Source organism: Elgaria multicarinata, chromosome 6 (assembly GCF_023053635.1).
Source record: "Elgaria multicarinata webbii isolate HBS135686 ecotype San Diego chromosome 6, rElgMul1.1.pri, whole genome shotgun sequence".
NCBI classification, from domain to species: domain Eukaryota; kingdom Metazoa; phylum Chordata; class Lepidosauria; order Squamata; family Anguidae; genus Elgaria; species Elgaria multicarinata.
The window spans coordinates 45,011,663-45,036,837 of NC_086176.1; the positions used below are offsets into that span (position 1 = coordinate 45,011,663).

At 40.7% G+C, this 25,175-nt stretch overlaps 1 protein-coding gene across 1 annotated transcript in view; it reads right to left on the reverse strand.

Moving 5' to 3' along the window:
• PTAR1 (protein prenyltransferase alpha subunit repeat containing 1) overlaps nt 1–23,572 on the reverse strand; it is a 34,631-nt gene extending 11,059 nt beyond the window's left edge. Inside the window, exons 1-4 of the mRNA XM_063129325.1 lie at nt 23,463–23,572; nt 17,141–17,310; nt 9,081–9,147; nt 111–215 (exon numbers count right to left, since the gene is read on the reverse strand). Of these exons, the coding sequence (XP_062985395.1) occupies nt 111–215; nt 9,081–9,147; nt 17,141–17,310; nt 23,463–23,548 (428 nt within the window). The 5' untranslated portion in view covers nt 23,549–23,572. The remainder of the gene's footprint in view (nt 1–110; nt 216–9,080; nt 9,148–17,140; nt 17,311–23,462) is intronic.
• Between the last annotated feature and the right edge of the window lie 1,603 nt (nt 23,573–25,175).

Sequence of the window (25,175 nt, forward strand, 5' to 3'; positions counted from 1 at the left end):
GGACAGCTGCTATCTGTATATTATATTGAAATATATATATTTCAATATATTATATTGAAATATATATATTTCAATATAAAGGGAGGGAGGAAACACAGAGGAAGACAAACCTATGAATCCATGTTTCTGGACTCTTTGGAAACTTAGTTAGTGCCAATTTTCCAAGATGTAAATCTTTAACTGGATTTAAAGTGCCAGATAGTATTAGTTCTTTCCTACAACAAGGAAAAAATAATAAATTAGAACAAACACATTTAAAGAAGATAAACACTTCAGCACATGCTTACTAGTAAATAATAATAATAATGTATCCAGTACATAAAATCATTTAGGGAGTAAACCTATGCATATTTAGACTTTTTCTGTCTAAACATGAGTAGGATTGCACCCTTAAACAATTAAAAAACCTCCATTAAATTTACAATAACGTAAGAGGCACTAACACTAAGTCCTGTTGCTTTGAAATATCCCAGGAGTAGTCAAAGCACTGAACTTAATGAACTATTAAAACTATTCTTGGGCAGCCTTGCCTTCACAGTAGGAAGCGTTGCCACAGCTGGCATACAAATTCTTCATGCCCACTTAGGCTTCTCCTCCTTCACAACCAAATTGTCACTTTTAAATACACATTCTAGATTTAACTCCCACCCTTTGTCATGCATACATATAACCCTGGAAGATTTAAAAATGATAGCTGCACAGGTGTAGAATGGCCTTGTGCTTTCAGGTTGCAGAGCAGAAGGGAATTCCTTGTGTTTAAGCTATTGTCAGCAACAACACAGCTTATTTTGTGCAGATCATGAGGGTTTTTTGGTGGTGGTGTTTTTTGTGAAAACACTTGCCAAATAACTTTCAGTTCCCCAAGGGAATACACAAGGCTCCTGCAGATGTCCACTGATAAAATAAAACAAATGAAAATATCTGTTCTTAATAAAATTAACTCCTCACTATTTTGTCTAAGCAGAGGGAACTTAGTATATAAATTTACAGATTTTTAAAAAAAATTGAGAGAAAAGAGTGATGTTACGGTGTTAGACAGCCTTCTCCAACCTAGTGCCCTCCAGATGTTTTAGACTACAACTCCCAATGCCCCTGACTATTGACCATGATAGAGGGTTGTAATCCAAAACATCTGGAAGACACCAGGTTGGGGAAAGCTGGCATAAGCTGATATAAACAAGTTACATTAAAGCTAATATTTTTTCACCAAACTCCCAACAAACCACTATACTCATTCTTCTCTTCACCTCATCATAGCTCTTCTAGGGCATGTATACACCATAGGGTGCAGAGGGAAGGAGGGGGAGGATCACGGACTTACCGGCTTCCGCAATCCTTTCCCAGTGTCTAGACTGTCCCGCAATGTCCAGAAGGATGTTGTGACCGCCATTTTTTTTAAAAAAAACAACTACTAAGGGGAGTGCATTTGCACTCCAATGCAAAAGGTTTTTTTTAAAATACCCAGGCCCTGTTCTCCACCCCCAATGGGCACGGACTGCCGCCGTACAGCTCTGTGCCCATTTCAAGTGCCCCACTACTTGTGGGGAGGATGGGACTACCCAGGAGCAGGATGGTCCCGGGACCGTGGAAAAGTCAGGTTTGCTACAATCCCCTATATCCTGGGGAAAGTCCTTGCTCATCCCGGGTTGCCCCTGGGATCCCCAGTGCATCATGTGGATGCACGGGGACAATTCAAGGACTACCCTGGGATATAGGGCTGGTGTAAACATGCCCCTATTTAGGGCCAGTTCAGATGGAAGTACTTCCAAGTATTAAAATGAGTGAAAGCAGCAAGGAGATAATGTATGGCAACTGTACGATCCGCTTTTGTGATGCATGTAGATACAGGAAAAGCATAAGCAGCAACCATATGCGTATGGAGCAATACGATGCACATACAATTGCTATGTGTGACCACATGGTTTCTATAGATTTTCCTACATGGAAATGCATATGGACAGGGAAATTATAATGCTTGAAGCTGCCTTTGCAAACCTTCTCAGCTGGCTGAAAAGTTGTCTGCTTCCTACGCATTTTGTGCTTAATACACTCTGACCTGGTTCACACATAACACTAACCCATGGTTTATTTAACTCATAGTTAGCCTATGGTTTGCTGCTTTACTGAGGGTTTATCTGGCAAATAAACAAACTGTGGCTTGTTTTTCTCAATCCCTGGGTTGTTTGTTTGCGTCCTCCTTTGCCCACTCCCTCCTAGTATCCCAAATGCCTTTATGGCACTGTAGCACTGGCATGTAGAGTGGTTGGTTTTGACCAGTCTTCCCTTCCACCTCTGTAGCCTGTAATGACCACCCATGGTTTAAGCAACTCAGAATTCACAACCCAACAACAAACCATGGGATATTTTTCTGGGTTGTTTGTGATTAACAAACCATGATTTGTTAGTGTGGTTGGGTTTGTGCATCATGACAACACAGAATTCAACAACCCGTGGATTAAATAAACCACGGGGTGGTGCTATGTACGAACCAAGTCAATACCTTATGGGTGAACAGCATTACTGCTATTTTCAAAATATTTAAAAGCAGAGAAAGATTCAAAACCACAAACCTAAAATTAAGCAAAAAATGGGACATTTGCTTCTTATGATATATTCCATAGCTCAGTAAAGCTATCTGTGCTGGTGCCCTTCTGTAGAAGCTGAAAATATGATTTAATAAAGAGGAAAGGCTTTTACAACAGAAAGGGGGAGGGAAATGATAAAAACAATTTTAGTTTTCTGCTGCAGGCTATTAAGGCACTTTTCCTATAAAACAAGCTGCAGATTATTTTGCTCTCTAGTTCAGCTTTAATTTGTATGTGAAGAAGTAACACAAGAAATTTATCCTGACCTTAAACTTTAGAAAAAGGAAAGTTAATTAGGATTATTAGGAGCAAGCGTTTGTTCCTGGGATTCATATTTATATGCATTTTGGATTCCTGCTAGCCTGAGCTAAGACTGATCAGTCAGAATCCCATGCACCTCACAGATAAAGGTTTCCCTTCATATTCAGCAACAGCACTGGAAGCGGAGAATGTCAGATCCAAACCCCCAAAGACTCAACATGCAAGCCCTTATCTCATCATTTATTAATGGAAAATACTTGATTGCAAGCATCTTAGCAAAACACAGCACTTCAATATAATACATATGAGGTTTTCAACTCCTTGAGCACTTTTACGTGAGTCAGGACTCAAATGGAACCTTTTCTTGTGTATATTGCAGATTTTACGCCACCGGGAGAACTCTGCATGCATTCCTAGGACCAATCTGCCTGCTTCTATTGAAAATATCATGTCCAAGAATGAAATATGGCTATCTGTGATATCTGATGTATGGCAACTTGACTTCTATGAACTTGTCCACAGTATGGACAAAGTTTGGACCATATACAAAAATGATCCAACGATATGCTACACAACAGGGGGAAATGGAAATCCTAAATCTGATATGAATAAACATCTTTTCTGGCCGGTTCATATCATAATGATCCAGGGTATCCATCTCCTTCTCATGCAACATTTCTCATATTTATTACATTTATATACTGTCCCATAGCCAAAGTTCTCTGGGCGGTTTACAATATCTTTTCTGGCCCTTCATATGATAATCTGATTCAGGATCAAATTCTTTGTCATACAACATTTTTACATCTGCCTAATATTCCAACTTCCCGTTAGAAACAAGAGGAAAACATATCAATCGGATGGGAATAATATGATTACAAAATCGTAAGACTACTCATCTCAGACTTCAGGCTTGTTGGTTCTACTTTATTTTGTACTAGAATCACAAGATTCACAACTAGGACCGAGTACAAAAGCCATATACTTAGAATTAAAGAACAAAGTGCCTCTGAGCATATTCTGAGCCTACGCTGAATAATTTGTTTTTGATACCAGAACTGAACTGAACTCACCTAGGTTTCTTCATTTCACCTTCTCAAATTAGATAGTAAAAGTCTTTTTGTTGTTTCATCAAAGGATTAACTTATACTCTGGAGCAGTTTTATGCCTCTTATGCAGAAGTCAGATCTGGACTCATCCACTATCTCTTGCTTTACTTAAGTAGATTTGCAATGACACCGATCTTCGCTTTCTGGTTACACTCCTTAGCAATCTGACTTATTCAGGCATAAGTTAGTACTTAAATGTTTTTACAATGCTTTCAGTGTTCAAAACTCTTCACATCATTATCAAGTAATCCTTACAATAGCACTGTAAAATGGACTGGTATTATTATCCTCATAGAGCGGACTAGGGACTCAGAATGAGGAACACTGGCTTATTTAAAGCTATCTAGTGAGTTTGTGACTGATATGAGACTTGAACCTTTGAGATCACAGCTTGTTCTCTTACCCGCTACTCTACAGCAGCTGTACAACTTCATGCAAGGGGAAAGGTGACAATCCTCTTCGCTTTTTCCTTACAATTTTACCCATTAAAAAGTCTTGCAAAATGGAGGAGGTGCAAAAATTGCCTGGATTAAAAATGTATATATGAGGAAATAGAGCAGGATATTCTTTCGTAGCAATCAAATAGAACCGTTAAGTCTCTTGGGTGTGTTTACTGGTTTATACCTGGGGTAGGCAGCTTCCAACCCATGGTATAAATTTCAAGTGTCAAGTTCTGCCACTGAACTTCAGCAGCAAACCACTCTGTTTTAGAAAAGGTTTTACTCCACTACAGAGAGGTAAAAGGGTCAAATTTAGCCTGAAATCCAAAACTGGTGGCAAACTGCTACTTTTTTTTTTTTTTTTTTTTTTTTTTGCCACAACCAAATTTGGCACCATGGTGGCAGGAGTGTGGCCAGAGGTGTGCAAGTCTGGGGATCAAAAGTGGCCCCCATATTACCCAAAACTTTCCACCCCGAGTTTATAACTTAAATATTTAATTTATTTTTAGTATTTGTCCCACCTTTCCGTAAAACAAAAACCAAAACAACAACAACAACCCTACCAAGATAAACCCCCATAAAAACATTAAAACAATAACACTCATTTAAAAACAATTTATAATACCAAATTAAAAAGATGTATCTTGACACCTTTTCTAAGAGCAGAGAGACGGACCGTAACCCTAACTGGAATGCATTCCACAATTTGGGAGTGATACAGAAGAAAACCCTCTGCGTGCTCATTCCAAGAGGCTGTTGGAGCCGGCATAGAGATGGGTTGGGATCTACATATTAAACAGCACTGCAAATCTTACAGCTACCCTCATGAAGCCTCCAGATAGGAGCCGGAAGATTTGCATCAGCTCTTATAATCTGCATTTTGTCATGACTGCATTTTGCTCCTGGTGTTATTTGAGAAGGACATAAACTACTTAGGGTTGATTGTAAGTCTTGCGTGTCAAGAAAAAACTTTCGTGCTAAGCAGCAGTTCTGGATCTCTCCCTGCTTCCATACTAAGGTTAGGATCTGCCTTTCTAGCTTTGTCTCTAGTAGTTTTATTCAGCCTTCACTTTTTTGCCTTATATTTTCTTCCATTCTGGAGTTCAACTCAATACTTCTATATAAGCATTTCCTTTCTCTTTGAGGTAGCCACTGCTGCTCCTTTCAACTGAGCGCTCTTAAATAAGAGACAGCACAGTCCCTCAAGCTCCGTAAGTATTAATACAGCTTTTGTGTTAGCTCATTCTATTATTGCCTTCTCATTCAGTTTTCATCGCCTTTATGCACAGAAGAATTTACAGCCTCTGTCCTGGTTGAACTTTAAATATGTTATTCACTGCAATGTGTTAAGTGTCAAGGGTTTGGATGACACAGAACCTGAGCTGAGGCTGATGGAAATTAGACAAATCTGATTAAGGAAGAACAAGTGAATGACCTTCATTCAATGAAGGAAGGAAGATTGGCATTGATCTATGCAAATCCATACGCACAACTGCAACTATTTGACATGCACAGAAAAACAAATGGTCATCCTCAGGCCTCAAGTTGGAAGGAAAGATACGTTCTGCATATTCTAGTGGTTGGTAAGTGCCAAAATACAGAGCATTGGTAAGGCAAGCATTTTTTTTCATTTACACTTGACTTTTTTTTAAAAAAAACCCAGGTTTTTAATAAAACAGTAATGTACTTGGCTAAGGATGTATCCAACAGTGTTGTTCCACCAACGGAAGAACTGGCAGAACAGATTTCCCCTTCGCTCCCACGGTCCCCACCAAATTTGTTCTGGAGTGTTGGGGGACACATGGGAGGCTGAAGTGGGGTGGTGAGGATGGGGGAAGTCCTGCTGCAGGAGCACACTGCTGCTCATGTGATGGTTGAATCCAACCCAAAGTGTTTTGGAATCACAAACTGATAAGCTCATCACCAAAAATAATCCCAGGTTCAGATCTCTGCCTAGCTATGGTGCTTAGTCAAGTCACTCTTTCTCAGTTTACTTGACCTCAAAAGGCCATTGCAACAATAAGATTATTTTAAAGAATGTTGCATGCTAACAAATGCTACAGAAATTATCAATCACTTAAATGAGAGCATTTACAGTATTGCCACTGTACATTTATACTTCAGGAGAGTGGTGTTCAACCTGTCCTTGGAGAGGCTGCACTCCCCCTAAACAACAAGATGCATGGTTTGTGGGTGGCTCACAGATTAATCATTATCACTAGAGGCATGAATGGCTTCTGTGGCTCAGAGCACTTTTCACCACTGGTAGTCCAACTATGAGCCTACCTCGACAGGAACAGCCTTGCTCCAGTGATCTATGCCCTGGTAACCTCCCATTTGAATTACTGCAATACAATGTACATGGAGCTGCCTTTAAACATAGTCTGGAAACTTTAGCTGGTACAGAATAAGGCTGTGAAATTGCCAACTGGGGCTGGCAGTTGCAAAGATACTATACCTATACTCTGTCATCTTCACAGGGCTCCTACTTGGCAGACAGCTGAAGGAAGCCATTTTCACTAATTCTCCACTCCCGCTGCAACCTGTATGTTCCCTGAAAATCAGCTCCAGAGAGTTAGTGGATCCTCTGGAAGAGGGTGGGAAGTGGTACTAAAGGCTGCAGAGGAGGGGGTAATTAGCAAAACTTAACAAACAGCCAGAGAGCATCCTGAGCTAAACTCCGCTCAGGGGCTGTTCCATTGGAAGGAGCAAACTCTGAATCCAACCCAGTATTATGTTACAGGGAGCATACAACTCCCATGTTAAAACAGCTTCACTGGCTTCCGGTCTGTTTCCAGGCACAATTCAAAGTGCTGGTTATCACCTATAAAGCCCTTTACGGCTCGGGTCCAGGTTATCTGAAAGACAGTATTCTCCCATATGAGCCTGCCTATTCTCTGAGATCTTCTGGGGAGGCCTTTCTCTCAGTCCCACCAACATCCCAGGCACGCCTGATGGGTACACGGGAAAGGGCGTTCTCGGTGGCTGCTCCAAGGCTCTAGAACTCCCTTCCCAGGGAGGCTAGGCTGGCTCCCTTTGCGCTACAGTTTCAGAGGCAGGCAAAAACTTTTTTGTTTCAGCAGGCTTTTGGAACTATACTGGACCTATGTTAATGCATTGGATCCTGCCCCCCTTTTAACCTATTACAGTTTAATTTTTTTAACACGTTTTTAATTTTACTGTAGGTTTAATTCTATTTTAACTTTTGTAATTTATATGTATATGTTTTAATTGTACATGTTTTAATCTTGTAAACTGCCTTGAGTCCCAGTACTGGGAAAAAGGTGGGATATAACAACAACAATAACAACAATAATTCTGTCTGCACAAAAAGGAGGCCTGCACATAACGGGTTGCATTTGAATGTCATGATAAAGCTCCACCCACCCACCCACCCACCTCCTATTCTTCTCTTTCGCATCCACAAGGGAGAGTTTTGCTTTGGTTTTCAGTTAATCACAGTTTGGTTTTATGCCTGAGCCCCAAACTATGGTTATTCTTAACTATGGTTTGTCAAAACAAACCAGCTTCATCGACCACAGTTTGCAATTGCCTTGTTTCAAAGCAAACCACAGTTATGAGTATGATTATTTTATTATTTATTACATTTATATACCGCCCCATAGCTGGTATGAAATGCAGTTTGTCCAGTTTGGATGTCATGACAAAACTGTGCTTAATCAAAAATATCTATTAATTCATTTGTAATGTTTATATACTGCTAAATATAATAAAACCCCTAAAGCTTTCAAATTCTTCCTTACAGTTACAACCAGAAGAGAAGGCAGGGGGCCTAGGGGAAGGCAAAGCTCATGCCCATTACAAAAAGCACAGTTTATCATGACATCCGAACACAACCATTTCTGTTTGCACATTAATAATCAGGAATGAATGGTGGACTACTGCATTTGCTCTATAGGTGCAAGTTTTTATAATAAGCAATGCTGCAGCAAAAGAGAAAAACCAGTGAAAACTCTGAACTTCATTTCTCAGTTAGTTCTTTGTTCACACTTCAGGGAAATGATCCATTAAGGTCACAGTTCTAAGCACATTTACCAGGCAGTTAAGCCCCACTAAACTCAATGGGATGTCCTTCTGAGTAAACATATTTAGAATCAAGCTGCAAGAGACATTCTTTTAACCTAATTTCAACTGTAAGTGTGGATATGTGTGTGCATGTATCACATACAAAGATACAAGTTACATTACATTTTAAACTGGAAGTACAATTATGGTGCAATCTTATGCAGAAAAAAGTCCTACAACTCCCAACATCCTTAACGATTAAAAAAAATCCCTCCAAAGGAGAGTCATATGGTCCAAATAATTGGTTCTGAGTTTTGCACATGGATAGGCATTTGTTATAAAGCTGACATTCCAAAATAAGTTGTAAATGTATAGATGAATCCAGCTACTGCTAAGGGTATTTAGTCAAAATAAATCCTCTTCCCCAGGTGTCTGGGTGTACACAGAAGATTAATATTCATATACTGAAAATACTATTATGAAGTATGGAAGGTGGTAACAATATGGACAAAAGAAGAAATACTCTTAAAAGGTTTTCCAAAGTACCTTACCTGAAAAGATTGCTGGTATTGGGGTGGGGGTGGGGGGAGAAAGCCTATGGCTCACTCACACTTTGGACAGCTACCAGAAGTTTTTACATCCACATTTGCTGAACATACCTTACATTCCATGCAGTAGTGAAATCTGGGTTCAGTAGCAGCAACGTACAGGTGATATCTATCAACTCTAAAAAGGAAAGAAGAAACCCATCAAAAGCTATTGAAGTTAATATTTCTTACATCTTTACACTTAGCTAAGCCTCTCACGTGACATTTGCTGCTAATGCGTTCTAAGAATGACCCTGCCAAGAACAGTTTGTTTGTTTGTTTGTTTACACCAAGGGTGGGTAACTCTGGGTAGTATGGGGAACAATTCCACTCATCTGACCGTGGGCTGCACTACCCCCACTGCAAAAAACGATAAAAGGGGGAAAACAAGCTACATTTGTCCCTTCCAAATCACCATTGCTGCTACAAAAGCTTAGAATGGACAACATTTGACCATGCTATGCCTCTGTAGCGGTTTGGTGGCAAGCTAAGGTAAGGGGGGGGTAGTGATGGCGGCTGCATGTTGCCCACAGTGTGTTACCCACTCCTGGTTTAAACAATGATGAGATCCTCACCCTCTTCTCTAAACTTCTTGGCCCGAGGAGTTCCTCTTGACAACAAGTAGGCAAAATGGGAAGAGTGAAATACTTGGGGTACATTATTTTTGAATTAACCCAGTTAAGATATCCATTCAGGGCTCCGTAATATACTATGTAGTACCCTGCACCCTATTTCAGTTCTTCTCTTTTAATTTTGCAACTACCGTACTAGCAGAAAAAGCACATCCTGTAGTTAGCATGCAGGATGGCACATTCCCTCCTCCTCCAAATGACTCTTCAATAACTGACCTTGCTATGGAACTAAAGAGCTTCAGTGCTAAATAGCTCCCAGCTTAGCCCATCTCACGGGGTTATTGGGAGGCTAATGCACCATTCTAAGCTCCTGAATACAGGAAGAGCGGAATGCCACTGTAACAAGTATGAAGATCTAGCCCTTTTTCAGGGTACCCAAACTAAAAGGACTGCTCTAACTACGTAGGATCTTATAGGGCCCCACTGACACCCATTCCATCTTCCCAAAGAAATCTCCTTGCAACATCTGAGGTGGAGGGGCTGCAGATATTCAGCAAATTTGAACAAACTCATTTCTTTTACAGCAGCAATCGCACTGAAAAGCAAATAGCTTTCCCTGAGACTGAGCAATTTTGGCTTGAGGGTTGGCTGTCTGTTAGAATCTGCCAGCAGTTAGTAGCTACTAGAATTTGGCTCCATCAGTGTAAGAAGAGTGAACTGCAGTAGAAATTTATTATTATTATTTTATCCTATTGCAAAACTTAAAAGTTGCAGACTTATTGTGGGCCCCACCATGATTATTTATGTTCCCCAGAGAAATTCCAAATACCTATTCTTTGCAGACTTTTCCACCTGTTTGCGGGAAAATCTAAGGTCCCCTTCTAACATTATGTTCACACAACTCATTCCTATTCCACTAGATTAAGAATCCCTGGGATAGCTCAGTCTTGCATTCTGGCTGCTAACACCACCAGGGAAACACTAGTCTCCAGGAAGACCAATACTGGCACATTAGACGCTTCAGCACTGCTTATTCCCAAGTAGGGTGACGTTTCTCACACTGCAAAAGAGATGCAGGAAAAAGAGACACTGCAGTAGCTCCATTTTGCTGGTTTAACATGGGCAGGGGCCTACGGGCTTCCAAAAGTTCAGGCAAAATGGGGGTGGGAGATTGCTCTTCCTCTTCTTGGAATCAGAAGTACATGGCAAGATTGGGTGCCAGTTTTCCAGCAAACAACATAAGGGGGAAAAAGAGCACTTTCAAACATTCCCGCTTCTTCCAGCAGAACCACAGCCATCCTGGAACATTCATGAAATGTGCCCCTGCCTTTGAGAGAAAGGGTCCAAATTTCTGGTCACCCACTATTGTACTGCATGTCTGGTATAAGGCTAGCCAAAAGGATGGTGGGAGCACCTGAAATAGAACTCAAAAGACAGCAGACAAGTCTCAACCTAAAGCTCTGTAAAAAATAATAATTTACGCAGGCCAAGTAAAAAAACAGAAAGTCATCTAATACATTTTGACTGGTGTTCTTCAAAGGAAATATGTTAACTCTATGTTGTAAAGGCTAGCCAGCTAGAGAAAATAATTACAAATAATAAGGTTGGCTAAGAAAGTAATCCTATGACTGCCTAGACAGCATCTGGAGGGCCACAGGATAGTTTGGATTCCTGAATCCGAGGTGGAAGACAAAGCTCCAAATTTGGAGCCAGGTGTCCAAACTCCCTGCCCTCCCCCTCGCAATGGGCACAGTGAACCATGCCAGCTCCAAGCTCTCCAAGGTAAAGGGGGTGTTCCGAAGGGCAGGGAGAGGACTGGGGAGGCCGGCTTATGAGGAATAGTCTGGCCTCCTTCCTGACGCCTGGGCTGGATGGGCGAAAAGGCCCATCAAGCCAAAATGCAGAGTGGGAGGAGCGTGGAGGTGACAATCACCTCCACTGCTCCTAGCATTCTGCATTGCATGGCTGTAAACCTCCATGTTCGGAGACTTAAGGCCATCCCCAGAGGATTCTGCCCTAAGAAACCTTTCCAAAAAAACTAAGAAGGTAGCAAGCCACCAACTGCGCTCCAGGTTTTATGAATGCTTTACTATATAGGTATAGATAGAAATGGTGGAAAACAGCTGTTACATAGAATTTTGTCTATACTAGGGGTGTTGAACCTCTTCTAGCCCAAGGATCAAATTCCATTTCAGTGAAGCTCTTGGGTCTGCATTCCACTGGTGGGAGGAGCCAAAGGCAAAGGGGGTGGGACCAAAATACTAGCCTATTAACTCTTAGGAGTAGAGACATTTCAACCTTTTAGAATGAGGGGAGGAAAAGTACAAAAGATGAGAAACCACCAAAAGAATGGTGTTCAGGGGGAAGGAAAAGGAAGTGTGGTCTTCTCCAGAAGCCCTGAGGGCTGGATTGTGACCCCAGATTTGGCCCCTAGGCCTGTGCCTTGGCACTCCTGGTCTAAACTGAAAAATACTTAAATAAATAAATAAAAAGCAATAGTCAACAACTCTTGCCAGGAGTCTGAGAATATGGCTCACTAATCTTCTTGGATTAAAAGAATTACAAAACAAACCTTAATATATCTATCTGCATAATTCAAAGGTTTGCCATTATATAAACTCCAGTCATCACTTATTCAAAGTATAAAATTGGGTAAACAAAGTAAGAATCAAACCCTGTACATTCAGAATGGCTAATAAACACTTGTTTTTTCCATTCAAAGCTTCAGTTGTGAACAACAATTTTACTAAGGAAGATTAATAATAGGACGAGGATTAATCTCAGTCTTATTTTTCTGACACCCTCTCAGTGATACTTCATCTCCTAGATGAAAAGAAAATTCAACATCCATCTATTATCTGTGGTGGATTAGGATGTTCTTGCTTGTTGTGGGATTCTGCCAGATAAGTATAATTAATTGTAAGATACCAAGCCAGAGTGCAGAGGTATATGCCAGAACCATCTATTACTTCTTCTACATATCAATGGTTTATTTGACTCAAAAATAGATCAATCAACGTGACCAGAGTACAGCAACAAATTATTAAAAGGTTCTTATAGGATATGCATGTATTGAACACTCTCCAGAGTAAGTCAAAACTTGGAAGAGTAACAGGGATTATCCACTCATCTTTTGCTAGAACCATTAGAAAGCAGGAGAATTTCACCCAAATTAAGAATTCTAATGATCCTTGCTGCACATAAGAATATCACACTACATATTGAACAAACATTTTTGTTTTAGTCAAATTAATTTCTTCAGCTTTTCAGTTGAAGCAGCCTTCCCTCACCTGGTGCCCTCCAGATGTCTTGGATTACAACTACAATTCCCCTCTTGGTCGGGAATAATGGGAGTCGCAGTCCAAATCATTTGGAGAACACTGGGTTAGGAAAGGCCAGCAATGCTGTTCCAACCTTCCTGGAGGACTGGCAAGGTAAAAAGAGGATCCAGAAAGGAGTAGGAAAGGATCCTTATTTACAGAAGGGAACAAGACCCATTAAAGGCATCCACTAAGGAGAGGAGGTAATTCTTTCCAATTCCCCCTTCAGCTTCCTGCATCATCTCCCACAGTGATTCAGAGGATCTTCTGCCTCCGAGAGCAGCTTTTCAAGCGGGAAGGAAGCTGCAGGGGGAAGGAAGAATCAGCAAACTCCACCTTCCTCCCTTACTTCTTCCGGAAGGAGCATCCAATGAGTGTTATTTTGCTCAAACCATAAAGTTAGATGTTTGGGCATGCTGCAGAAGTGGATAATCCAAGAAAAGAGGAGGTAGCGATATGTGAATGATAAAGATACTGACTGGCTTTGTTGAAATTATGAAACAGAATCAGATAGTTGTTCAATGGTCTAATCTAGCCTTCCCAAACCGGGTGCACTTCAGATGTTTTGGACTCCAACTCCCATTATCCCCAGGTAGAATAATGCTGGCCTACTCTGACAGCGAGATTATTCCCTGTCCTTCTACCAGAAACAGATCTTTTGGACTGGAGATGGCAGGTTCGAAACCTGGAGTTTTCTGTAGGCAAAGCATGAGCTCCTCTACTGGGCTATGGCCTCCTGCAATAAACTGATTTATTAACGTTTGTTTGTAAAATTAAGTGTAAAGCTACTCGGATTCCAGAAGAGGTCTTCTGTGGTACTATAAAAAATTCAGCAGTTTGACATCCCAGTTTAAAATATCCACCAGAGGCTGTCTTTTGTCCCAAATCCAAGGCAGAACACAGACTGGAATGCATCTAAATAATCTTCTTCCAAAACCATCTGAAGCTGAGAGGTTTTTCCAGAAAAGACAGATCATAGATCAGACAATAGTTATCTAAGTTCTGAAGGTCCAAATTTGGTCTCTTTAGTTGGTTCACACTATTTTTTTAAGGATAGCAGTGACCACACACCCTCTTGAGTCATTTACTGTCTCCAAGATCCAAGTCTTCAAACCCACTCTGGATGGGTTTTAGTAGCCAGGACAGGCAAGGATCCAGTGAACAGGTAGAGGTGCTACCTGCCACCAAAATATGTCAATGTTGGTGCCAGGTGGACCTCACTGGGGAGATCGTTCCAGAATCAGGAGGTACTAAACTACTAAAATCAGGGGGCCACCACAAAGAAAGCCCTCTCCGTTGTTGCCATCCTCTGAACCTCCCTCAGAGGAAGTGTTCAAGGGGGGGGGGGGTCTCAGATGTTGATCGTAGTATACAGGTGTGTTTATACTAGGAGAGGCTCTCTGTCAGGTATTGTGGTCCTGGGTATTTTCAGATTCAAGGGCCCTGTAGTCCAGCCACCAGTATTATCACAGTTGAAGGACAGATTGGAAGAAGAGGTAGAAATTTACATGTTAACTCGTTCTCCCATCATCAGCTGTCTCTGTCCCCTACCGCCATAATCACATTAAACACATTAATGAGAGTTCCTTCATTGCCCTGATTGCTTATTCCTCCCTTCCTGGCCTCTAGCAACATCCTGGCTTTATAATTTAGCCTAGAGTTTAAAGCTGTTTACAAAGCTTCCAAAGATTAAAAAAATTAAAAACCCAAATATAAGGTGATTTCCATTGAATAAATGTCTGTTGATGGAAAAGGACATGTATGTTCTAGAACCCTGTCATGGAGAATGAAAAGATAGCTTTTTTAACCATTTACAAAGGTTTTACATTTAGAATACAGCTGAACAGGGCTGTTTTCAACTGAGATAAGATGCACATTCAATGCTTATAAAACTTCTATGCTCCACATGTCTCGGGTCTCATGTGTACTGATCAAGTTGCTTGTGGTGCGCACCACATCATGCCTGCTTTTTCTGGCACTACCAAATTGACACTACAGTATTTACTAATCAGGGAATATGGTGATGTTCTCTGTAGATGCATCTTTAACCAGTTTACTTGTACAATGGCTTAACTACTAAAACATTTAGCACTGTCAAAAGATTTACAGTCTGCTGTAATGGCCCATGATCTCTTTTCAGGCTACCATGAGTGAAATTAAGCAGCTAAATCAACCACTATCAATGGCACACATTTATTTTAATGAAGCTGGATTGGCCTATTGTCTATAATATCCAACAAAATAAGGAGTTGCAAAATACTTCCAGTTCTTAGCAGCCAAGTCCTGCAGAGAAAATGTTTATATTCCAAAGAGGCCAGCAAGACTTTTAAAAACTTGGTCAGTAAGCCACTAAAGTGAAGTATTACATTGGTAAGTTACATTGGTAAGTTACATTGCTTAGTGTACAGCTGACAATTAGCTACCATTCTACTCTGCATAATGAGCATAACTTACAGTAAGAAATGAAATGGTGGGACCCTTGGTAGCACACTGTGACAAATTTGTGACACTTTGAAAATAAAGTTGCTCAAATCTGTCTCAATCTAGACACCACAATCAATCCAGTTCCACTAACAGAGGTGTACAAAGCACCATCTGGTTCAGTTTTATTGGATGAGTTTCAATTGTTGAAACCCAATGATGTAGACAAAGTGCTTGGCCAAGTCCAGTCAACCACCTGTGTGCTTGACCCTTGCCCTTACATCTTATAGGGAGCAGACATCTGGCTGGCTCCAGGAGGTTGCAAATTCCTCCCTGAGAGAGGGAATGGTGCCAACCTCTTTAAAGGAGATGGTAATTAGGTCACTCCTGAAAAACCTAACCTGGACCTAGATGATGTTAACAGCTATAGGTCAGTAGTCAACATCTCCTTCCTCAGCAAGGTGTTTGAGCATTGTCACTAGACATACAGGTGTACCCAGTGGCATGGTGCACTTCTGTCAACTTAGGCTGATATACCAACTATGTCCTTATTTGGACAAAGATAGCCTAGCCACAGTTATCCTTCATGCATTATTTAATAATAATAATATAATAATATATTTGTTACCCGCCTCTCCCTCTGGATTGAGGCGGGGTACAACACAAATAAAAACACCATAAAATACATACAACTAATTCAAACATTTTAAACCAGTGCATCATTAAAAGCAGCACACCATTAAAAAAGGCATCTTAAAATTCAACTGGGTAGGCCTGCCGGAAGAGATCAGTCTTTATGGCTTTCTTAAATTCTGGAAGACTGTTAAGTTGACGAATCTCTCCCGGCAAGCCATTCCACAAACTGGGACTACCCTTGAAAATGGTCTGGAAACTTCAGCTGGTCCAAAATAGGGCAGTGAGATTGTTAACAAGGAGTGGCCAATGTGATCATATTATGCCAGTGTTTTTCCATCTGCACTGGCTTCCAGTCTATTTCTCGACCCAATTCAAAATGCTGATGTTTACATTCAAAGCCCTAAATGGCTTGGGCCAGGTTACCTGAAGGGTCTCTCCTCCAATATATGCCCAGACCCTAAGATTGTCTTCAGCAGCCCTTCCCCAGGAGCTCCAACCAAAGGAATTGAGCTGGGTGGCTACCAAGAAGAGGGCCTTTTCTGTTGTGGCAGACTGGTTGTGCAATGAGCTCCCAGGAGAGTCTCACCCAGCACCTATGTTATGGTCTTTTCAGCACCAGGTGAAAATATTTGGCTATTTTTATTTTACAATGTAGTTTTTAATAATTAAACTTTTATATTTATCTTGTTGTATTTTACGTTTTTAATAGTTGTGAACCTCCCAGAGAGCTTTGGCTATTACACAGTATAGAAATGTAATAATAATAATAAAAAAATGGAAATAAATCCCATCAATTTTAAAAGAAGTTGGATTCAGTTAGGTGTGCTCAGAATTGCAGCCTATACATTCTTCTCCAACATTTTCACGATGGCCCAGTAAAAAGTACTGCTTTAACTGTTTCGTGTCTCTCAAGAAGAAAAGGACAGCATTTCTTTTGAAGATGGTCAGCAAATAACTCTGTAGCACTTACAAGTGATAAAGTCAGAATATGAATGAGTTGGAAGCACCACCTTATTTAAAACGCTGGATAACATCAAGAGCAAGATGCTATTTTAATAGTTTCTACTTTTTCCAGGCATTTCCAATGTTAAAAAAAGTAACTTTGAAGAATCCTAACACCATTTCATAGGAAGTTAGGAATGACATACTAACTAAGCAACATGCATTTTATGGAGTAACTTACCTTCTTTGTTGAGCCATTGCTTTCTTTGTCTATAGTGAAGAAGCTTGTTATGGACATATGGCAACAGAAACTTGACACACCAGCTTTCCACTCCAAGTTTGTTTTCTACCAGGACTATTGGACTCCGGTTGTATCTGGCTTCAGGACAGGGAATTAATCCAATTTCATCTCTTAAAACAAAAAAGACAATACAAATATAATTATACAACTATTTCCTCCTTTTACTGTTTATTAACCATAAGTCAAGTCTGCCAATTTTGCTCACTTGGTCTATCTTCTTCATCTCCAGTTATCCTACACTTACTTATGAGTCTCTGCCCTTCATCCTGCCTGTCTAGTTTTTGTTTGATTTGTAGTAGCAGAAACACCAAAACTTGAAAGTCTCCTCTGATGCAATTAACAATAAAATCTTATACATGTTGACTCAGAAGTAAGCCCCACAGTATTCAATAGGGCATACTCCCTAGTGCTTAGGACTGTATAAGGCTGCAATATATACTTAAGAGCCCCCACTGAATTCAATGGAACTTACTACTATACTCAGGGGAGGGGAAAAAGGATAGTATTAAAGTGTAATTTGGCACAGCTAATAAAGCATTTCTCCTTAAAGTGCATATAATTCCTAACATTGTAACCCAAGGGGTCCTTTCCTCCTCAGTATTATGTGCAAATACAAGGTGTGTTTCATAATTTGCTTCATTACCTTGTCATGGAAATTCACTATTCTATATATGACTAAGTCCTCATGCCCAGATTATTTGCTTCCATGTGGCAGAGGGGAAAACATGTAGTTTGTTTCCATCTATTTATCTTTTAAATGAAGAAGAGCAAGGCAATTTTAAGCATGCCAGAATTTGAGCACACAATACTGAGCTAATGAATAAAAAAATTCAACTGCAAAGCGTTCTTATAATTATGATTATCCTACGCTTCCTCCAAGGACATACTGACATACATAGTGTGTGACCCACCATATTCTCACAAAAACCCAGTGATAAAGGTTAGGCCAAGAGACGGTCATTTGTTCAAGGTCACCCAGTAGGCTTTGAGTGTGAGTGGGAATTTGAATCTGGGTCTTCACAGTCTTAAGTCCAGCACTCCATTTCTGAGGTAGGCAACCTTTTTGGGTCATGGGCACATTTGGCAATTTGAAAAACTGTCAAAATGGCTGCCATAGGAGGTGTGGCAAAGGACAATTATCTTGTCCAAAAGACTGAGTACAAGGCAGAGGTGGGATCTGAGCCCCCACACACTAAGCAACTCCTTTAAACCCATGGTTTTCAACATCTGCAGAAACTTATTTCATAGGTGATCCCAGCTACCAGTAAGTAAATGTGTTATTCTTTTTTTTTCTTTTAGTGAGAAGCGTTGGGCACCTTGGCAGGTACCAAGAAAGGTGACCAAAAGCACAGTGGTGCCCATGCACACCACATTGCCCATCCCTGTCACTACGTCACATTGGCTCTCTGTCCCTTCCAAAACATAAATGGAAAGCAATAGATGGTAAGTTGGGGGAGAAATTGGTAGAATTGAGGAACTTATTGTTTGGAAGCTGAGCCATATTGATGTAGCACAATACAACTCAGCCAAGAGAAGAAGAGATATTTATGGTCTGCTGCAGCTTTTCAGATTTGTGGAGGAAAATATTCAATCTGTGAATGAGTTTCACACACATAAATGGTTTAGCTACCATAAGGAACCATTTCAAGCAGCTCCTACATGGCGTCCAGTTCATTTACACCAGCAGTCAAAAGCAACATTTAATTTTTGCACACGAATGTTACTGGAATAACTGATGTCAGAAAATTGGAGGTTCATAAAAGAGCCACACAGAACAATTTGAGGCTTCTTTTCTTCCCTTAAATCCATACTTCACAAAAATAAAACTGAGATGCTAGTATTTGTCATTAAGCCAGAGCTGCTCCAGTGTACAAGACACAAAGTAAACATTGTTACCCATTTTAAGAGGCAGAGACTCTTCATGATCAAAAAGTATATTTACAAGTAGCTGATTGCAAGTTAAATGGGCTGAGAGCGACTGAACAATGCATATTGAAGAATCACTACAAAAGACATCTTGTTTACAGTATGGATAAGGCATCCACACAATACTTCTACAATGCGAACCCATTTACACAATATACAATATATCTGATCAGACCTACCACTTGCCTGCTTAAGGCTATAATCCTATACACACTCGTCTAGGAGTAAGTGCCATTGAATTCAATGGGGTTCAAGAACTTTATTTCTGAATAGACATGTATAGAATTAGACTGTCAATGTCCTAGATCAGGGGTGGCCAGAAGGTAGATCTTCAGATGTTTTGTAGTTGCAATCCAACACATCCAGAGGCACCAGTATGGAGAAGGCTAGTATATTTCTTAATTCAAGAATTAATGTAGTATTTCAAAAGCAATATGTGGCAACCATGGTGTAAGTTAAAGCCAGCATCAAGTTGACTATTAGTCAATGTGTGTTTGGCTGACACATCCCCCTCCCTCTCCGCCCCCCAGTCCTCCCACTGGTATCCCATCAGCCATTGTAAGTTCTGCTGGCTGGAGTAGAGCAGCCGCTGCCGCTTTGATCACTCTTGCCAGGGGGCTCTGTAGTCACCAAAAATAACCAACTGTGTGTGACAAAATAGTCAATGGTGCTTGACACATGACACAATAACCAATGGTTTTTCAAATAATCAACTCTGCACAGCACTGGCTATTTGCATTGGGTATTTTGACTGAATAACCAACCGTGGTGTGAAAAAGTCCCAACAGATGACACAATAACCAACAGTTGACTATTTAACCCGTTGTTGACTATTTAACCCACCGTTGGTTATTGTGTCATCCGAACCCAGTCATAGTGAACTGAGGAAAATCAGCAATTTGAAATGCTTCAAGCACAGGAAGCAGCATTCATTTCTTATCCCAATTAGAAATACTGCAGAGTGTACATCTAGTTAAAAAACTCCACTAGCAGTCAGGGGTAGTCCCATTGCTATAAAACTTATTTTATGAACTAACTTCAAAATGTCTGTGGTAAGAGTTAGGATCAAGAACACTGCACACTGAATTTGGCAAATTAAGCAGATTCTTAAAAATAGAACTTAGTGAGCCAAGGTGGTTTGTCCTACTTTAGTCAGAAAAGCACAAATGAGCAAAACATGTCAAAAGTATGAGTGAAAAATATGAGTGTAATGTTTAATTTATAACTGCTACAAAAATAAAAAGTTACCTTCCTTTAAAGAGATTAAAGCAATCTACTTGAAAGCAAGTTTAAAAAAAAAACAGTATGAAAGACAACACCACACAACCTGAAAACACTGCTTGAAAGAAGTTGCCTTTGTTTATCACAGAAGTAAATGTGCCAGGAATCTGAGATTGGTGCAGCTTCTTGTGGTGTGCTCATGCAGAGATAAACATCTATTTGCAACCAAGCAGTACATCAACCCAGCATTCACTCACTGACTAGGAGAAGAAGTTTCACAGCTCTCATCAATGTCTCTTACTGAAGTGGAAAGAACAACTTTATTTGATCTCAGCCCCACAAGTACATTTTATTCTAAAACTAACTTCGCCTTCCACTGCTATACTCAGCAGTCTGTTCTGCCACCACTGAAGGGCTGGTGGATGTGGGAAGCTTGGACTCCGATGAAAAAGAAAGTAGAAATCACCGAATGACTTCTGTAGCTTTCAAACAACTGCTTTAAGATCCAATATCCTATCCATTGGGAACATTTATGAAATATTTTCCCCTCCAGCCACTCACATGCTACAGTTTAAAAGTCAGTGCGTAAACAAGAGATGTTCCATTTATATTCAAGATTTGTAACCCAACTTTTGCTTGCAAGTACAACGTTTATATTTATTTATTAATTCTTTTTCTTTTATTTGTTCATTACATTCTATATCACCCAATAGCCAAAGCTCTCTGAGAGCTTTACTAAAAGAACATTTACAGTTTATTTGCTACAGCAACAGGGGATGATCAAAACTAAGAATACAATTTTAAAATAAGATCAGAATCAATACAAAAACCAACAACCCAGTAGCAAATATCAAATTTAAAAAACTATACCCTGCCAAAGGAAAAAAAGAAAAAGAAACCAGCTGAAAAAGAAGAACCTTGGCTGCTCACCAAGAGGCAAACTTCTTTTGGAAGGGTTTTTTCATAGTCTTGGTACCACCATAAAAAAGGCCCTGTCTCTTTTGCTCACTCTGCCATACTTTCAGATACCAGGGAGGAGATGAAGATGGGTCTTTGTAGAAGCAATTCTTAAGATTCTCTGATCCCAGAGTAATTAGGACTTTAAAGATTAAAGCCACTTTAATGGAGCCGGAAAACAAAATTGCTAAACAACACATACGAATATGAAAGTTATACATCCCAATCTGCCAGATCCAATGAATTTTCTGAACAGGCTTTAATGTCAGCCCCATGTACAGCAAGTTACAATAACCCAATCTGGAAATGACTGGGGCAGGTATCACTTCTCTAGGAAAGGGTACAGTTAGTACACTAGCTGAAGCTGATCTAAGGCACTCCAAGCCATTGCTGCTACTTGACCATCCAGGAACAGGGCTAAACCTAGCAGCATGCCGAAGCTGCAAACCTGATTTTTAAGAAGGAATGCAAACTTATCTAAAACAGGCTGAACACTACTATTAGATCCCCCGAATTCCTAAACAATTGTACCACCACCTTGTCTTTACCCATTGACCCAGACACCAATTTAGAACTTCTATTATATCATTGGGCCTAGAAGATGGAAATAAAAGATTGAGCTGGTACCACCTGATTATATCCTCACCAAACTCCAGATGACCTCTCCCAGCAGAAGTTTCCAATTCCCAACCCAGCAAGGCAGAACACACAAGAGAAATCCCCTGCCTTCAAACAGGCTCTACAAGAGGTTTAACACTTTAAAAAGAACCTCAAAATGGGTTTTCCTGCCCGTTATTCCAATTTTCACTGTACAACAATGTGAAAAGGTCCCTGTAAGCACAACATTGTAAAAACCAGTCAATGTTTCAAAGTAACACAATACCTATCTAAGAGCTGCATAAAAAGAAAAGAAAATTCTCACGCATGATGGAAAAAATGGTTTCTAAGTGTCTACCATCTGTCTATGCTGCTAGGAAGACATTTATCTCAAGCTATGTGTTAAACAATGTGCCAACGCTCTGGGTCATGCATTTTTATTGCCTGCTTTCAGAAATGCACTTCCCCTCTACATGTCATGGTGGACACCATGGAGATACAGCAACTGATGCTCACCTTTCTTTCAGCATGTGGAAACATCAATTTTTAAAAAAGCACGAGAAGGTGGGGAAAGTGTTGTCGGCTTTTATTAATTTTATCACCATTTTGAATTTCAACCACCTATTGACCTCAGAAATTCCAACTTTTGAAACTGAGGACACAAAACCACATTAAATTCCTTTAAACGTGATCTTTACAAGTTTAGATCTGAGGACTTATACACATCTCTGTCACTGACCTTCAGCAAGTTATTCCCACCTAACAACAGGATAAATCCACACTAATGTTTCAGATGCCATCCCTCTCAACGTAAGATTGGTTAATGATTACTATGACAAAGAGACCACCTGAAGGTGCTTTATGGATGTCAAGTTCCTATTAAGAAAGAGATACCACAAAAGTATTTCACACGTCATTGAAAAATTAGAAATGGACACGGTCGTGCCCCACAGTAAGCATCTTTGGAGAATTTTGGAACACTTGCGTAAGGAGCAATCTTTGGAAAATAAATGTTTCCCACCTACTCCACAACACTGAATCTTATTATCACACATCCAGGAAAAGCCTAAACAAATAAAATAAAAACAACCTTATGTAATATCACATACAAACTTTGAAAGTTACACCCAGTAGCAAATACAGCGTACTTTTACCTTCTTCGGCACACTGACATCTGTTTCATTAACGTACAGTACAGTCATGTCATAATACATGATCTTGCCGTACTTTTATGCCAAGCCGCGCTTCCATTTTGCAAATGGGTGTTATTCCCAAATCTCTCCCGCCCCTCCCTCGCTTCCTTCCTGAAGTTACTCTCACATACAGGGGCAGAAGTTCGGCAGAAGGAGAGAGAGGTTGGCTGAAGTCAGCCGCATCACCTCCTACAGTCAAGAGGCGCGCGAACTTTGCCGTGCTCCAAGCAACTCAGCCGGGCCCCCACGGGTGCTGCTTGGGAGAGGGTCGGGTCCTGCTACGGCCGTCCCCAAGGAGAACGGAGAGGCGAGGGTAAACCCGGAGTGTCCTATTCCTTTCTGCGCCCGGCGCGCGCTCATTCACTCACATGTGGGGGTTGCGCTTGAAGGCGTTGTTGATGTCCTTCACTACCCTCTGCACGAGCACCGCCACCTCCTCCGGAGACTCGGCCATCTTCGGTCCCCGCCGCCGCCGCCTCCTCCTGCCGCCGCCGCCGCTGCAGCTTACTACTGGCGGTGGCGGCAGCGGCGCCGTCGTCTCGCATAGGCAGGCCGGGGAAAGCAAAGCGCATCCGGGTCAGCGGCCCCCGCAGGGCGGAGCACGGAACTTGGAGAACCAAATAACCTGACAGGGAGGCGCCGCCTCTTCTTTTCGGTAGAGTTGCAAGGGGGGAAAGTTAAGGTTCCGAAGCTGTGGTTGCTGTTACTCCCAAGATTCGTCCTGCCTACTTGCTCTGCCTGTCCCCTCTTCATACTTTCTCCACTAGCTTGCTTAAGTAACATTTCCACAGCCGCTCTTTTTGGTAACTCTTACAGCACAATCCTATTCAATAAACAAAAAACTACGGTTTACAAAACAACGGTAAGGCTCTACAGTTTTCAACCAAGCACTAAAAAGCAGGGAAATTGGGAGTTAAGGCTCATAAGCCTTAATGCCACATCCTTCCTAAGGAGGCAGAAAGTGCCAGTGAAATTCTCATTACTTGGACGCAAGCCCCGCTGAACTCAGTGAAGCTTACTTCCAAGTAAGTGAAGGATTACTATATTACTTTTGAGTAAGCATGCATACAAAATAGTGCAGGGTATGATCTAGCCCAACCTTTCCCAATCAGATGCCCTCCAGAGCCAGATCTACACCAAGCAGGATATGACACTTTGAAAACGTTTTGAAAACTATATGGTGTGTGTCCTGGGCCCCAACAGTTGTCACTACTGTTATAAACTGTTTGAAAGCAGTAGTGTAGTTCTTGCCTAAATGTTTTGGATTTCAACTCCCATCAGCTCTAGCCAGCATGGTCAATGATCAGGAATGCTGGGAGTTGTAGTCCAAAACATCTGGAGGAGAGCAGGTTGAGGAACTCTGATTTAGCCAAACTTTGAATACTTCAGAGCCATTTATTTCAACTGGAGTTAAACGTGCTTACTGTTCCTGTTGAAATGACTTGGATTTAAATGTGCTTTTCTTTGGTTGAATCATTCCCACAATAGAAATACTAGGGTGCAATCCTGAGCACACACTTACTTGGAAATAAGTGCTGTTGGAGTCAATGGAAGTAGACACAAATAGGTAGAGTTGCCTATTTGTAATCTTCACATATTTACAAGAAAGTCCAATTGAACTGAACACAGACAGTTCCAAATGCATTTGGTTATGATGGGAAAATAAAATTTATGGGAAATGAGGTCAGCAATATTTCAGAATGCTTGAGTTTCATAATGTGGTATAATCTCTGGTACAAAGTGGCAAAAGAGATTAAGCAATTTCGGACAGATCTGTTTGTGGAATAGAAGCTCTCAGTTATATGAGCCTGTGTTAGAATGGAAAGATACTTGATTCAAAATCTTAGAATATGATTATGCCACAATCTAAACTCTGAATAGTCACTTTGGCTAGTGCTTGGATTCACTGCTCTTCACTTATGTGACCTATGCCTGCTGTGCTGGTGAACAAAAATGAATGGGTGAATTCAGTGACTAGCTCATTCCAAAATCAAAATATCCTGATCTGAGTCTGAATTCTTGATGTCCATTACTTATCACTGTCCTGGTGGCAGATGAATTTGTAGTGTGCAGTAGCAGAT